General features: G+C 42.4%; 1 protein-coding gene across 9 annotated transcripts in view; it reads right to left on the bottom strand.

The window, feature by feature from the left end:
* The window catches only part of RELCH (RAB11 binding and LisH domain, coiled-coil and HEAT repeat containing), a 500,624-nt gene that overhangs the window by 132,576 nt on the left and 351,051 nt on the right, over positions 1–16,997 (bottom strand). For all 9 annotated transcript variants that reach the window (XR_003854685.1, XM_029590486.1, XM_029590488.1 and 6 more), the window contains one exon: positions 13,892–13,991. Coding sequence is in view for 8 of the 9 variants with exons in the window: in XM_029590486.1 (XP_029446346.1) it covers positions 13,892–13,991 (100 nt within the window). In the remaining variant the exon portion in view is untranslated. The remainder of the gene's footprint in view (positions 1–13,891; positions 13,992–16,997) is intronic.

The raw sequence follows: 16,997 nt of genomic DNA, 5'->3' as shown, positions 1-16,997 counted from the left end.
CAGTTCACAGGGTCTCACCAACCAGTCTAGCTTTCAGGAAATCCACAATGAATATGCATGAGATATAATTGCATACAGTGTGTGCAAAAGTATCTTGGACATATCCCTTGTGCTTATCCTGAAAACTAGACTGATCTGATGGGCTCCCAAGGATTGGAATTGAGCACCATGTTTTTTAAATAAAACAGTTCTATCACACTTATGTCAATAAAGAAGTTTTAAGGACATAATTCCAATGCAATGGTCTATGCTAAAGAAAGATGGTAGTCCATGAGCCTTTAAAGTTCAGTCAAAGTTCCTTGGCTGGGCCTCTAGAGTGTGTCTGAAACAAATGAAATGAAATGCTCTGCTAGACTAATACCGAATCGTACCTTCACAACTGCTAGCATTGCTCAGAAATTCAGCAAAGCAAGCAAGCATCTCTTGGAAATGTTGCTTAACCAGCACTTTCCAAAGCTATGGCTACCATTTGGATTTCTTCAGTCTATAGAAACAGTTCTGTGCTAGAAATAGCTCAGTGATTCCAAGAGAATTGCTTATCTTTGTTGGCTTATTGAGATGAAAGTTTGATAATTAGCAAGTTGCCAAACTTGTTACATTTCATTTTGAATAAAATGTCAAACTGAAAATAGGGTCAATTAATATTGATTCTTTTAGCTGGCATGAGTTTAAGCATTATATTTTCCATTCTTCCTGAATCAGGCAAGACTGGGAATGTTCAAAATATTAGAAACACCTCCTTGGCTGGGTTTATACTCTCTTTAAAACAAATTGGAGAATATTTTTTCATTCAAAACACAATTATTCTGTGGAATTCATTGCCGGAGGACATGGTAAAGGCATTTAGTGTAGTTGAGTGGCTTCCACGAGCTCCTGGAGGTAGAGTGCATAAAATGTTATTAACCAGGTAGGCTTGGGGAAAGCCATTGCTTATCTCTGGGTGTAAACAGCATGGAATCTATCGATCATCTGGCATCCTTTGGGTAGGCGCTAATTTCTGAAAGCATGGAATCTATCGATCATCTGGCATCCTTTGGGTAGGCGCTAATTTCTGAAAGCATGGAATCTATCGATCATCTGGCATCCTTTGGGTAGGCGCTAATTTCTGAAAGCAAAATGTGCGGCTTGGCTGCACATTTTGCTTTCTGAATCGCATGGGAATACCTAATAGGGCCATCAACATGCATTTGCATGTTGCGGGCGCTATTAGGTTCGGGTGGGTTGGACGCGCATTTTGGACAGGCTATTATCCCTTACTGAATAAGGGGTAAAGCTAGCGCGTCCAAAACGCGCGTCCAAATGCCGGCTAACAGTGCGCTCCGAGGGGGGGCACTGTATTGTATTGGCCTGATAGAAAGTAAATGTTAAACTGGTAGAAAAAAACCATGCTCCTCTCACATGTACAAAACAAATTATAAATGATTAACTGAATATGCTATAGACTTTAGAAAACAGGCACAGCGCACAGGTTGAGAAATGTGTTAAGTTAATTACACTAGGGTAGCAATTAATAGGTAAGTAGCAAAAGGGAACCCAAGAAAATGAACTGGCTTTAATCACATTGGTTTAAATAACTGACATGATCATAAATTTTATCTATATGTTATTGGGTGGGTCAATGTCAACATGAGGTGTTTAGCATGAGGTGATAATGCTTTTACTTCAAAAATAAAAATGAAAAATTGCATATATTGATTCCAAAATTTTAAAAAGTGATTTTATTTTTCAAACAGATCTACATGGAAGCTTATTTATTTTTTGTTTCTATGTTCTTAATATGCTGGACCACATGAAGCACCACATGCTTCTGTTCTATTCCAAAGCCCTGGACATTGCTAACCTACTTCTAAGTGACCATGAACACAGAATGCTTCCTCTTGCACTTATCTCCGGGTGTCTATTAAAGAAAGATGTCTTACAACACCGATGCAGTACCAGTTTCCCTTTTTCTAATATAAATAAAAATCCTCTGGCCAGAACAGTTCTGATTAACATTCGTTAATATTTTATTTCAAGGGCATATAGGATACTCAGATTTAATTACAATATCCCTCCATTTAACCCATTCTTTTCTTCTTTCAACTATAATTAGGGTAAAATTTAATGTTGGCACTTGGCCATCCTTTCTTCTCTGTGCAGAACTGATGTTTTGGAAAGTCCCACTTATGCCGTGTCTCACGTCAACAATCAGAAGCTTGGAGGAAGTGGCCTTTCCAAAGTCCAAAGCTTGTCACTATGTAAGACACACACACACACCAATATCACTATTACTGTGCTGCAACTGTTAAGCCTGCCAAAACCAACAGAAATAAACATCAGAGCATGCTTCCTTCCTCATGTCAAGCAAACATTGTAATTACCATTACCAGTAATATTCGTGCTGTATTAAAGGGCTTTTCTCAACTATGGACACTTTTCCCTTTAAACTGTGCAGCTAGGGTGCCAGGGAGTACATGGCACCTTTCATTTTTCAATGAAGGATTATTTTCAACCCAAACTTGTGCTTCTGTTGGTGGACATATTAAAGGGTCAACCAACAGGAAAGGGATGAGCACAATGGTCTCTGCCCTGTTGTAGTTCATACAATTCCTACATCTATCTGAATGTTAAAGGTGATTGGGGGGGGGGGGGGGGGGGGGGGGGGAGAGAGACTGTATTTCTTTTTTATCCCGCCTTTCCAGAAAGAGCTCAAAACGGTTACAATAAGATCAGTTAAACACTAATGTGGGCTAAGATTCAGATTATAGCATAACAATTCATAACAAAAATTAAATTCTCTAAGTGGAATTAGTTAATAGGACAACCACAGCAACTAAAAACATGGACCCTATGGAGAAGTGCATAAAACAAACAAAAGACCTTTTATTCACTAGAAATGCAGTTATAATAAAGTAGTGCCTATGTCTAAATAAAATGTATCAACAGTCTTTTAAAGTTGCCCATAAAAAACTGTTTTAACTGTCTTTCTAAAGACCAAGAGACCAATGGCCAAACGCACTTCTTTGGGGAGAAGGTTCCATAGATTTGGGGTGGTATAAGAAAAAAAATTGCTTCCTAGTACTCACTAACCATATCTCTTTCAGCAATCTAAAAAGGCGCTCAGCTGCCAATCTTAAATAATGGGTAGGTGAATATTTTACCATCCTCTCCTTAAGGTATTGGGGGGGGGGTTGAGGCCCATATCAAAATACTTTAAACATAAGGATCCAAATTTTAAATTGTGATCTCATTTTTTTCCATCTGGAGTTAACAGGAGCAATTGGATTTTGAATATTTGAATCTTTCCTTTCTTTTTGTTTCTCTCCTCGCCCAGTTCATCCACCCTTGTTATATGTAACTGCTTTTTTCCCACACCACAGTTCTAGTTTGAAGTTTATCATGCACCCCTGTTTTACTGTGAACCAGCATGATGTGACTGTGATCATGAATGCCGGTATATAAAAAACCTAAATAAATAAATAAAATAAAATAAATATCTTACCTTAATACGGTAAGTTCTGCTATGAGACAATATTTATTTATTTATTTATTTTTAATTTTTATATACCGACCTTCTTGCATAAAATGCAAATCAAGCCGGTTTACATTGCAAACTGAACAAGCAGGAAATATAATTCCTTAGTCGGATACATAGATGATATATGATATGTCTCATATATACATACATAATATGATGCCATAGAAAGAATTCCTAAAAGCAACAGATACCAACAAGCAGGGAAATCCTGCAGAAACATGGCTTTGGGAATGCTTTCCACTCTAGAGTTATAGAAGAGGTGTGTGCTTAGGCAGAATGGAGGATGTGGGTGTACGAGGGGGGTTATAGATGTGGGGATGGATGTCTGTGCATGGGTGGCAGGTATGGAGTTGAGTGTAGGCTGGGTGTGTGAGGAATATTGGAGGAGAGGGATGTATGTGTTTTGGGGTGAGCAGGGTATTGCACGAGAGGTCACTGCTATGGGGGTTGTGTGGAACATGTTTTCTTAGGGGTTTGGTTGTGTGTTTGTAGGTAGTGGATATAACAGAAAATGTGTAGGCTTGCTTATAGGTTAGGGCTGCATATGTGTGTGTGGGTAAGAGTTTTGTGTTTAAGGGTGCCTGGATTATGGATGTGTATTTATATGTGAGGGTATAGACGAAAATGTGTAGGCTTCTGTGGGGAAGGGTTAGTAAGTGTAAAGGGATTTGTGGGATGTGGTTTTTCTGTATATTGATGTGTGTGTAGGTGGGGATTGTGGTTAGGGAGAGTGTTTATGAGGGTATGTGGGAGGATGAACTAAAGTTGCATCATTCATTCTTCCTGTTTGAGGAGGGGGAGGTGCAGGTGTTTAGGGAGAGTGTGTAAGGGGGGATGCATGTGTGTCTGGGGGTGTATATTTATATGGAGATAGGAGCGTATGTGTGTGTGTATGTTTTCTGGAAGCATTTTGCTAACCAATTCAGATTTAGCCCTTGTCTCTTGCTCTCTTTCCTTATATTTGGTCTGTGGCAAAGTGCTGGAGGGATGAGGTGGGACAGGGAGTGGACAATTTGGTCAGCATTCTGATTGTTAGAAGCTGTTCAAACTGTTTCACACAGACAGCAATGGAATTTGATTTGGACGTTCGGTTCTGTGAATTTATGTTCCTGGGTTTTCAAACTTGTCACATTTTATTCCTGCATGCCAAATTTGGTGAATTTCCATTCCTTTTTTGTAGAGTTATTTTGCCTACAGATGGACAGACCTCGATCTCTTTTACATAATTCTTTCCAACATTCCGTATGTTAGAAAGGATAACAGAGTTATTTCAGACAGCATACAGCATTCTGTATATATAATTTACCACTGCATAGTGCACAATTTTAAGGGTTTTATCTAGTTACCTACATTTTGTAACTTTTACTGAAGTCCATTCCCTTTGTTTGTAGCTATTTTATTCTGTACTGAAACCCACCTCAAATAGGCCAACAAAGCACAATTAACTTGTAACCAATAAATGGAGACAGTGTTCAGATCAGATCCAGTCACCACTATGAACTTCAGTAATCACAACCCCCCTCCCCCCATCAGCTATCATGCAACCTAAAGGGGGGGGGGGATGGGGGGTGAGGAGAAGGCAGGTTAAATAAAAGCATTACAGAACAGCGTGATTTTAGAATTTCAGCCATATATGGATATAGCTGTAACTTCTGTTACAGGTTTAAATGGGTTAAAACATGTTGTGTGAACGAATGCCAGTGGCTGGGGGTTCTTCTGGGGCCAATAATCTATACTGCTCTGGTAGTTAATATTAGAAATTGAGAGAGCATGTTCAGTTAAAGAGATTCCTTGACTGATTCATGTGCCTTCTGCCTGTATTTGCCAGTATCAGTACACACAGTCGAATGACAACTAGCCTAATCCACTGCAGGGCACCTTTCCCCTCAGATGCTTTTTGCTATTAAATGCCCCCTTTAAAAAACAGTATTAGAAACGTATGCAGTAAGGCATGGTATTCACGTCCAGTCTTTAAGGGCCATACACAGGTGAGGTTTTCAGGCTCTCTCTTCTCAGTATGAATGAGATAGATTTGCATACAACTGAGGCACTATGCATGAAAATCTCTCTCATGTATACTCAGTAGGGATGGCATCCCTTATCTTCGTAGTAAGAGGTCGATATGCAGCAGCGGACACAATTAACCAGTTTACAGCCTTGAGCTTTTTTGAAATGGCGATTTACAAATCAAATAATTAAATCCAGTTAACTTTGTCTGGATATTTGACTGCGCATACCTGATTAAGTATGTCGCTGAAAAATCTGGTTAAATCTCACTTGTGTTGCTAGATTTTAAACATGTGAACAGAATTATCCACACAAATTTAGTGGTTACTACTGAGTATCCCACTAATTGGCTAAAGCTGAAAAGCCTGCCCTTGGCATACACCGACCTGGCACCATTTCTGTCCAGCTATATCTGTGTGCGCAGCAACTGTGTGGAGACAAAATTTAGCTGGACAATGGGGTGGATTTAACAGATTAGATTTTTGCAGTTAAAAGCCAGTTTTAACCACATAAATCTTTTGAATACTGACCTTCAAATAACTAACAGGCCGATACAGTACAATGCGCTCCGACGGAGCGCACTGTTAGCCTGCTATTGGACCCGCGTTTTCCCTTACCCCTTATTCAGTAAGGGGAGGAAAACGCGGGTCCAACCCGTGGCACCTAATAGGGCCCTCAACATGCAAATGCATGTTGAGGGCCCTATTAGGTATGCGCGCAGGATACAGAAAGTAAAATGTGCAGCCAAGCCGCACGTTTTACTTTCAGAAATAAGCGCCGACCCAAAGGTTGCGCTAATTTCTTCCGGCACCGGGAAAGTGCACAGAAAAGCAGTAAAAACTGCTTTTCTGTGCACCCTCCGACTTAATATCATAGCGATATTAAGTCAGAGGTCCCGAAGAGTAAAAAAAGTAAAAAAAAAATAAAAAAATTTGAATTCGGCCCGCGGCTGTCAGGCCGAAAACCAGACGCTCAATTTTGCCGGCGTCCAGTTTCCGAGCCCGTGGCTGTCAGCGGGCTCGAGAACCGACGCCGGCAAAATTGAGCGTCGGCTTTCAAACCCGCTGACAGCCGCCGCTCCTGTCAAAAAGGAGGCGTAGGGATGCGCTAGTGTCCCTAGCGCCTCCTTTTACTCTGATCTACCGCCGGACCTAATTTAAATACTGAATCGCGCGCACCGGCAAGTGGCCGGTTCGCCCGCTCTCCCGCAGACTTTACTGTATCAGCCCGTAAGTGTTTCACTGTTTATGACTGTCACCATGCACAGGCTTAGCTCATCAGAACTGCTTGCTTCTCAGTCCTCATGCCCAAACCTTTTTTCAAAGTCAGTTTACCCGCTTTTGCTAACTCTAGTGTTACAGCTCCTGGATTTTCAGATCAGGGAGAAATTACTACTTACCTGATAATTTCCTTTTCTTTTAATGAGGTCAGGTTAATCCACACCAGTGGGTTATGGACCTCTACCAACAGATGGAAACAGAGCAAAGCTGACGTCACAGTATATATACTCCTGCACAGGCATCAGCCCGCCAGTATTTTCTACAAAAGCCAACTGTGGACAACTAATGGCGGTTACTACCCTAAACTACCGTTAACCATTAAGCCTTATGCTCACCTTTGAGGCAACTCCAACATTACTCTCTGCATCATTGACAGGGGATGGCAGGAAATTTGAATCTAACAGTTACCAAGGGCCCTGAACTTTGTGGTTGATGAAACAAATAAGATTGAGAAAATAAGTGTGAGGGCTTGCTGGGCAGACTAGATGGGCCGATTGGTCTTTATCTGCCATCATTTCTATGTTTCTATGTAATGAATACATGATCATAACCATTAAGATAACACTTCAAACACTCAGTTAACATGAAAACATTGAAGACAGACAAGAAGTGTAATATTACTAAACTAGGAACTGGATCTGACACTTACCAGTAATCCCTGAAAATGCAGCCATTCAGGTCGACAATAGCACCATCATCTGGCAGCCAAGGGAGGGTAAGTGGTTTAACCTGTCCTCATTAAAGAAAAGGAAATTATCAGGTAAGCAGTAATTTCTCCTTTCATACCATTTGTCCAGGTTAATCCACATCAGAGGGATGTACCAAAGCTACTCCCGAACAGGGTGGGAGACTGCCCATGGTCCGATCAACACCGCACGCACAAAGGCTGTGTCCTCCCTGGCCTGCACCTCCAGGTGGTAATGCCTGGAAGTTGTGTAAGAAAAAACATGTCACAGTTCAGCAAATCTTGACGGGAGACAACCATCTAATCTCCACCCATGATACTGCCTGAGCCCTAGTGGAATGAGCACTAGGAAACGGCTGCTCCGCAAACACATGTGCAGCAGTGATAACCTTCTTAATCCAGTGGGCTTTTGTAGCCTGCGATACCAGCTCACCCTGTTTACTCCCACTGTGGAGTATAAATAGCTGGCCCGTCTTCCTGAGAGGTTTAGAAACCTTCCATACCTCAAGATATGCCGCTTGACACCCAAGGTCAGTAGCAGGCTATATTCTTCCACCTTTCTTTCTCTGCTCAGAGTCTGCAGGGATTGATTGATTCTAGTAAAATCCAAGACCACCTTTGGCAAAAAGACGGAACAGTTCACATTTGGGCCGCTCTCATAGACACTCGCAGAGACAGTTTCCGGTAAGTCAGAGCCTGCAACCTGGAAACTCTACGTGCAGAACATCGTCCCTTAGTAAGTAACCTCGGGAAGAGGCTATGCAGTGGTTGAAAGGTGGGACCCACCAGAATTCCGGAACCAGATCAAGACTCCACAAGGGCACCAGCAACTGCAAGGGGCACCAATATGCTTCATCCCTTCCAAGGCCATGCCAAAACTGGATGGGCTGACAAAGGCTCACCATTCATATGACTTCAGAAACAGACCAGAAATGCCACCTATACCTTTCAAGGAATTAAGGGCCAAAGTCCTTACACTGCCCATCCTGCAAAATCCAAACTGAGTGGGATTTTAACTGAATGAGGATGAACCCCTCATTCCTCACACCACGCCAAAATGAGAACATAGGTTAAGGAAGTAAATAACTTCTGTGCTCAAAGCAAGGTGGAAACATCACAGTGGACTACCCACGCTTCCGCAACTGAGTCTTCTCAAAGGCCACATTGTAAGACAAATATCAAGTCAGATCTTCGAGAAGAACAGGCCCCTTCGGTAGCAAATCCCTTTGAACCGGTAATCAGAGAGGTTACTTCACCTCTCTGATTACCGGTTCACAGACCTTCACAGATCTGCATACAACAGCCTCCTTGGCCAATCTGGTGCTGCCAGAAGTACCAACCCAGTGTGTGTCTTGAATCTCTGAAACATTCTGCCCAACATGGGCCACGGAGAAAAGCTTGTCTTCCGGCCACTCTTGCACGAGGGCATCAATACCCTAGAACTGAAGAAGCGAGGAACCTTTGCATTGTGTGATGATGCCAACAAGACTAGAAACGGGAGGACTGAGCGGCCCACTATGAGCTAGAACACTTTGCACCATTCCCTTTCTGGATCCAGACACTGTCTGCTGAGAAAGTTGGCTCTTACATGGTCTTTTCCTGTAGTATGTGAGGCTGAGATCTTGTGAAGGTGTACTTCCACCCATTCCACGAGTTGGGTTATTTTCTGCGACACTTGATGGCTCTTGGTTCCTCCATGCCGATCAATGTAAGCTATTGTCATTGCATTGTTTGACATTATTCGGACTGCTCAATCCTGCAAGCGATCGACGAACCACAAGCATGACAACCAAATGGCACGGGCTTCTGGATGACTGATGCTCCAGAGGTGCTCCTCTGTACTCCAGCACCCATGTGCTTTCAACTCCTGACAGTAAGCCTCCCAATCCTGGAGGTTCATATCCATTGTGCGTAGTAGCCAGTAAGTTGTTCGTAGAGAAACGTCCCTCATTAGATGATGCGCTTACAACCACCACTGCAGTCGGATGCAGATCTCCACCAGTAACTGAAATCGTATCAAGGAGTTCTGAGACCGTGGACTCCAATGCATAAGCAGTGTGTGTTGAAGAAGTCACTGCTTCCTTGCCCATGGAGCCACCTCAGATGGCTCCCATCACCCATCACCTAGACTGCCGAGTGTATCATTTCTGTCAACAGTAGCACCAGCGCCATAAGTTCTGAATGCAGACCTCTGTCCTGCTTCTAACACCTAGATACTCCAGTGTCTGAGATGATTGCAGATTGCTTTTAGCCAAGTTTATCGCCCAACCTAGATCCTGCAGCAGCAAGGAGATCACCCTGCATGAGGCCTGAAAATTCTTTCATAGCTCTTGGTCCAAATTAGCCAATGCCGAAGAACGGGTAGGTCAGAATGCCATCCTTTCTCAACACTGCAGCTACCAGCATCATGACCTTAGAGAAGATTCTGGATGCGGTATCCAATCTGAAGGGTAGCACTCAAAAAGTGGTAATGTCACCCCAAAACAGTGAACCTTAGAAAACCGTTAATACTGCAGCTGGAGGGAATATTTATTTATTTATTTCCTGGTTTTTCTAGACCGATGATGGTATAAACCTTCACACCGGTTTACAATGTTTCTATACAATAATTCATAAAAACACTGAAAAGAATCATAAAATCTAACTTAAAACTAAATGTACATTAAAACTCTAATTAAAAACTACACCAAGTGTATGACTAATAACATAACATCTTAAAAAAATTAAAGTAAAATAACAATTTAAACATAATTAATAACCTATTGTAATAAGTTACTAACTGGCTTCCACTTGGAATGCTTGTGTATACAGCCATGTTTTCAGTGCTTTTTTGAACTCTTTTATATTACTCTGGAGTCTTAATTCAATAGGTAATGCATTCCAAAGACCTGGGCCTGCCAAAGAGATGGCCCTTTCCCTCTGACAACTCCTCTTACATGGTCTTTTCCTCTGACAACCCAGAGACTCAAACTCCCCTGACTGTAATGCTCTTATCAGCGAGCATAAGGTTTCCATGTGGGAACAAGTCACTTGCAAAAGCCAGTAACTCCCTTGAGATTGAGAATGGGGTGAATGAATATCATCCAAAATTATCTTGAAACATGGCCTTGGTATCACAGCCTGCAGGCTGAGGAGTCCTGATAACTTACACTCCACAGTCTGTCTCTTCTGCAGAGAGCTGCAGGAAGACACCACGAAAACATTCGAGGCACCCTGAGAAACTCCAGAACATAGCCATCTCTTATCACCTCCAGACCTCACTGGCCTGATGTAATTTTGATCCACCAGTGATAAAAAAGGAGAGACAGGGTATCCCCTACGTCCTGATCCTGGGAGTAGGTCAGTACACCCTCATTGAGTGGGTTCAGCGAGGGGGGGGGGGCACCACCACTCAAAGCCTGTGCTCCGTCTGGGCTGCCTGGGATGAAGACTGAACCTACCCAAAGGTCGAGCCCTATGAAAAGTCACTTCTCTGTAGGGTCAAAAACGTTTGAAAACCACCAGCACAATGTACCATGCCGAACAAAAATGGCGCCTGCTTTTAATCTTCTGGTACCTGAGGAACATGGGATTCACCCCACTTATTGGCCATTTCTTTTTTTTTTCCCCAAACCAGAGTGATCCTTAAAATCTATTTCATAATAGAAGGCTTTGGAATGTCTTGGCACCCATTTATCAGCTATAGCTGATGTTCAACTGTACTTAGCTTCTGAAATTAGATGAGATTGGGCTCATCCAGGATGGAAAGACTGTAGGGCACTGCCCTGAATTCAAGTCATCGATTTCCTGAGAGAGAGCAAGGAAGAGCGATCCCATCAGGACGCAGCAAGAAGCCATTTGTAATTCATTGCTACCGCTTCAAGGCCTGCGTAAGGATAGCCTCAGTTATGTATCCTGTGTCTTCTTCACGCTGCTCCCCCTTCCACAGGGAGAGTCACCTACTTGGCGACAGCACACACCAGTGCATCCACTTTCAGAAAGTGTAACTGTTCTCTCTCTCGCTGCTGGATCCAGGGGGAACCACGCTACCAAGGCTCGTACTATTGTAAAAACAGCATCTGAGGCACCCCATTCAAGATCAATCAGTTCTTGAATATCATTCATAATGCTTCACATAAGGAATCTAAATGGAACTGTCATTTGGTTTCAGCGCCCAGCATCCCCAGCATATGAAGTACCTGGGCGATCCGAGCCGGTAGCCCATTTCTATTAAGAAATGCAATATTGTGCTAAACAGTTCCAATCCCGGAGGAATTTCCCATCCTTCAGGGAGTAAGGGCCGCTTTCACCATCTATGCCACCAGGGTCCTTTATCAGCGTGACCCGCTGTAGTAGACACACTCCAGTGCTTATCTGCGACACCAGGAGTGCGGGGTTTCACAAACTGCGATCCTGAACTCAGGCCTACCATGTCAGTGACTGAGTAAAAACCTGTGAGTGGGGCCTAGCCAAATGGATGCTCGACCCACCAAGCTGTTTCATAGCAGACCTGCATGTAGAAAAGCAAGCAAATGCTGCCACAGCCCATACCAAAACCAGGGGACGCCGGTCCTGCAGCCACTGAGAAGCCTTCCCCCACTGATGATCCAGTTAGGGGAGTCCCAGGAGACACTTCTGACCAGTCCCCTCTTTGGACCCATTCCTGCATCACACTGGGAAGGGCGAGAAGACTCTCCCTAAGCCTCCAAGTAGTACTGATACAAGTTAGTTGGGGGGAGGGGGAGGAGAACGCCAAGCTGTGATGCCTGAATATGGCAAACAGCACAAAAGTAAACACATGCTAGCAGCATGCTCAAGGCGTCTGACCATTGTGTGCAAATTTGCGGGCGTGGACAAGGTGGCCAAAAATGAAGCCTGTCCAAGAAGCGTCCAAAATTTATAGATGCACAACACACGGTCCCGGTAGGCACTCACCTGAGTATCCAAACCTAGGTGCACACCTGGGCACGCAAGTGCGAGATATCGGACAGAGTTTTGCGGCAGACTTGTGCGCAGGAAAGCACGCAAACGCTGTCGCGGCCCACCACATGGCACCTAAGCAAAGCCTGAGAGTGGGTCCTAGCCAAAAAGACTGCTCAACCCGCCAAAGCTGCCATGACAACCCCAGCTCCCTCGGAGGCTGGTATGGACAGCGGATCAGTGCGCTGAGGCTCAGAGACCAGAAAAGGGATGGAAACCCTGGTTTTTTTTTTTTAAAATTATTCCTTACCTGAACTCAGCCTGACCTGGCCGAGTATAGAGTCGGTCTCCGGCTGCAGAGGGCGAAGGCAAAGGCTGTCACCACTGCGCTCGGCTTCCTGCACCCGCTAGCCTCTCAGCTTTTTTTTTTTTTTACAGCTAAGTTCATGCCAGAAAACCAGCTACCGGACTGATGGGAGGGATCCGCAGATATCACTTCAAGGAAACTCAACTGAGGGAGGGGACCGTAAGGTATCACTACAGGAGAGTGGGGCGAATCAATTTCCTTCTTCTTTTCTTCTTCATTTATATATTTAAGTAATCCCCAGTAGGGAAATGCCCAGCCACAGTCTGCATGAGATGGAGTATTGGCGGGCTGATGCTGGTGTATGGGGTATATGTACAGTGATGTCAGCTTTGCTCCGTCTCTATCTGCTGGTAGAGATGCATAACCCACTGGTATGGATCAACCTGTCCGAATGCTAAGAAACTGTTTTTTTTCAAAGCTCAATCATGTACAAAGCTGCAAGATGAAACATACTATGCAGAAGTCAAGGTTTCCAAAATATTTCAGGAAAAGTCATCAGTAAAACCTGTCAGATCAGGTGATATGTTCACTAAACTAAGAATACTTTTCCACCAATTTCTTACTTAAAAAAACACTAATATTTAAAATTGTGTTAAACTGTATTGCAGAACTCCTTCCCTGAAAAGTACCTCAGCTATATACTTTGGAAATCTATTGCTAAAATGAACTGTATATTATTGTGTGTGTGTACATACATTCAGATACATGAATATATAATAAAAATACATTCTGTCAGGTCAATTTTAAATCAAGATATCTGATTTGAACACTGTTTCCAGAATTTAAATTATTTCCATAATTGGAAAACATGAACCATCAGCAGTGATTGAATACTGAAGATAGCAGCAGAACAGAGAAAACCTAAGTTAATGTATAAAGTCTTAAAAGTGGCTGACAAAGCATTACCCGAACTCCTAATGTAATAAGTGTATTAGTCAAGAACAAAACATGTTCCCAAATTCTACAGTATAAAGTAGCTTTCTGCTCCATCGCTCAGTACACAACCTGTTCACATGATCAAACACTGAGGTAACAAAAATTATAAATTTACCACATACTGTATTCAACAAAAGTCCCATTCAAAACATTTGGCAATTGTGCAAGTTAATGATTTACTGATAAAAGCTTGCACTTACCTCAAACATTCTAGCAGCAGTACACCGAACAAGTGCTGATGTATGGACAACTCCATACCACAGTACAGTTAAGAGCAGTTCATGGTATGCTGGATTAGCTCTAAAATTAAAGAATGCACATACAAATTATGCAAGGGAGGAACTGTTATGCACTACTAAACCCTACTGCCTGTTACAGGCTCCATATGATAGGCTGGGTTTTACCTCAGACTAAATTGATGGTTATTTAGAACATGTAATTGAGAAGTGTTTTGGATCTTTTAAATGTAGTCTTTGGATTTTGTTAGCCCTGGAGACAATGGCAAATTGCTATCTTTGTAGTTCCGTAAGACTGCACAGACTACTTTATTTCAAGCAGAGCTGAACTCAGAGCAGCATAGATGGGCATACTACATGAAGCCAGGTTAAATATGTTTGCTAAATCAAAAGATGAGATTCTCCGAAATTGGTAAATAGTGATGTTATTGTCATTGCAATTTTCTTAACAGTATCAGACTTAGCTAGACAGAATATAACAAGTGAGTAATACACCCAGTTTTGCCATTGTATGACTTATTGAAAACCTGTCTAATTGAATACTCTGGGATTTTAAAGAACCTCCCTTTTATGAGACTAAAGCCACAAAGTTCCCATTCTAAGGTTGACAAAGCCCTAGTTTCTTACATTGGCAGACCCATGAGGATCAACCTATTATTATGGTTAAAATAAAAAAAATCTTATCACAAAAACTTGGCTTAGTTGGCTTTTTAATCTAACTAAACGTGAATAAATACAGATTAGAAACTTTTCCACTTTTGGCAACTGGACAACAAAGGATCACTTTATACAAGTACAGCTTTAGTACCGTTAGGTAACTCTGTTTTAGCAATTCAATATTTTCACTTGAAACTCTAAAGTTTAAGATTCATCCACTGACTTTAGGCTGAGGTTCCCTATTTTGTATGAAAGCTCAGCTGGCAGATGGGGTACCATGCAGAAGAATGCAGAGGGAAGTGATGTGTAGACTTTGCATGAAATTAATGGCTAGTGATAAATTGCAATTCATTCCAAGGAAAGAAGGGTTTTCAATGGAGTACTTCATGGATATGCCATAAGGCCAGCTCTGTTCAATATTTTCTAATGTGATTCTCAACAGAGGTCATTTGGTCTACACCAAGTCTGCTAATTTGTACTGACTACTGGGCTGTCAGAAGTCTTACTTGATCTGAAGTCTTCTCCTTCCCTTAGTCACTATTATCTTTGTGTCTGTTTCATACATGCTTGAATTCTGACACTGTTTTGGCTCCTTTAATCCCTGCTGGACATCTATCCCAGGTGTACACCAGCTTGTCAACGAAAAGTATTCGTTGACAAGCTGGTGTACACCTGCTACTTTAAGTTTGCTAGCTATTTGAAAGTTTGTATGATATTTCACCTTTCCCTTTCTTCTTCAAGAGAGGGCATCTTCAGCTCATTCACTCTCTCGTGTATGGTTTATAGTGCAGGACATGCACTATTTTGTATACCTGCCTGTGTCTACCTTGTCAATATCTTTTTTAAGATGTGGCCTCCAGAACTGAACACAATTCTCAAGATGGGGTCTCATCAGAGACTTGTATAGAGGTGATATCACTTCCCTTTTTCTACCAGTGTGTTAGAGTTGATGGGATTTGAATCTGTGGTCCTGGGAGTTGCAGGCTGTGAGCCTGCTTTTGAGCTATAGAGCTCCTAGCTCTCCTGATAGTCCCAGCATTTTTACCAGCTAAATTAGGGGGAGCTAGACACAACTCTGCAGCAGTTAGACTGGACCAGAACTTGGTGTGCTCCAAATATATTTATTTTATTTTAGTTCTGAATTTATAAACCACCTACATTTTGAGATCACCATATAAGGCACTCCAGAAGGTACACAGTGCTGGTTCAAACAAACTTCCTGGTACCTACCCCACAGAAACTCTAGCCATTTGGCTTCTGATCATGACTCTGTTCCAGAGTTCCTGCTCCATACCTCTTTCCTGGCCCTTGTATAGCCCCCCTGTGCTCCATCATCATGCCTTGGGCCTAGCTTCTCCAAATATGCAACATCCATCCGGGGTGGCCCCTGATAGCTGAGTTCCAATATCCCTGACAGTCTTCTCTCTCTTTATGCACCCATGTATATTAACTTTCCTAACTGCTTTGTCAAACTAACTGGATGCCTTGTGGCCATCAGAACCTATCCCTACATCTCTTTCTTATTTGGTGACTGCTAATTCTTCATCTTCAAAATAGTATTTGGTCCTTGAATTTCTGTATCCCAAAGGCATGAGTTTGAATCAGTTTATATTAAAGCATGTTACCATACTTTTGACCATTTTTCCAAGTTTTTAAATCATCTGGCATATCTTCACAATTGCAAATGAGCATATCATTTGCTAAGAGGCACATATTCCCTTTTAATCTTTCCCAATGACATGTATAAAAATATTGAAAGATGGGACCTAGCACTAATCCTCGTAGCACTCTACACCAGAGTACCACTTTCTGAGTCCTGTTGCTCAACAAATTTCTCACCTATTTATAATTTTTGTGAGAATTCAGACTGGCTAGCTTGCTCACCAGTCTTCTGGATAGTAGAATTTTTAGGGGTTTCTATGAGACACTACTGTGAAACCTTGTGGCTAAATAGATCAGATAAGATTTTCTGAATGTTACTCCTGTCTAGCTAAAATTAGCAACAAAGGATCCATGATATTTTTTCTCTGATGGGAATTCTTGATGCTGTAAAGCTAATGAAGGTGGGCAGGACATGAGGATCAGAATGTATATCTTTAGAGATTTGTACAAATAAGGGTTCACAATTTTGAGTTTTATCTTAAGTTGCTTATGTAACCCTGACTAGGGTCACCGGGCAGTGTGAAGGGTTCCAGTTTTCCAGGTTCTTTAAGGAGTGTGCTTACTAGGGGTGTGCATTCGGTCCCTACGTATTGGTAATCCGCAACGGATGTGGCCATATTCGTTGTATTCGTGGGGAAGCGAAACGTAACGCGATTCCCCACGAATACACGAATCTTCGCCGAATTATTCAGCTGCCTAAAGAAACCAATTTAAACAAACCCCCCACCCTCCTGACCCCCCCAAGACTTAC

The sequence above is a fragment of the Rhinatrema bivittatum genome, chromosome 2 (genome assembly GCF_901001135.1).
Source record: "Rhinatrema bivittatum chromosome 2, aRhiBiv1.1, whole genome shotgun sequence".
Lineage (NCBI taxonomy): Eukaryota > Metazoa > Chordata > Amphibia > Gymnophiona > Rhinatrematidae > Rhinatrema > Rhinatrema bivittatum.
Note: the sequence above shows the minus strand (reverse complement) of the source record. Positions and strands in the feature narration are given on the sequence as shown.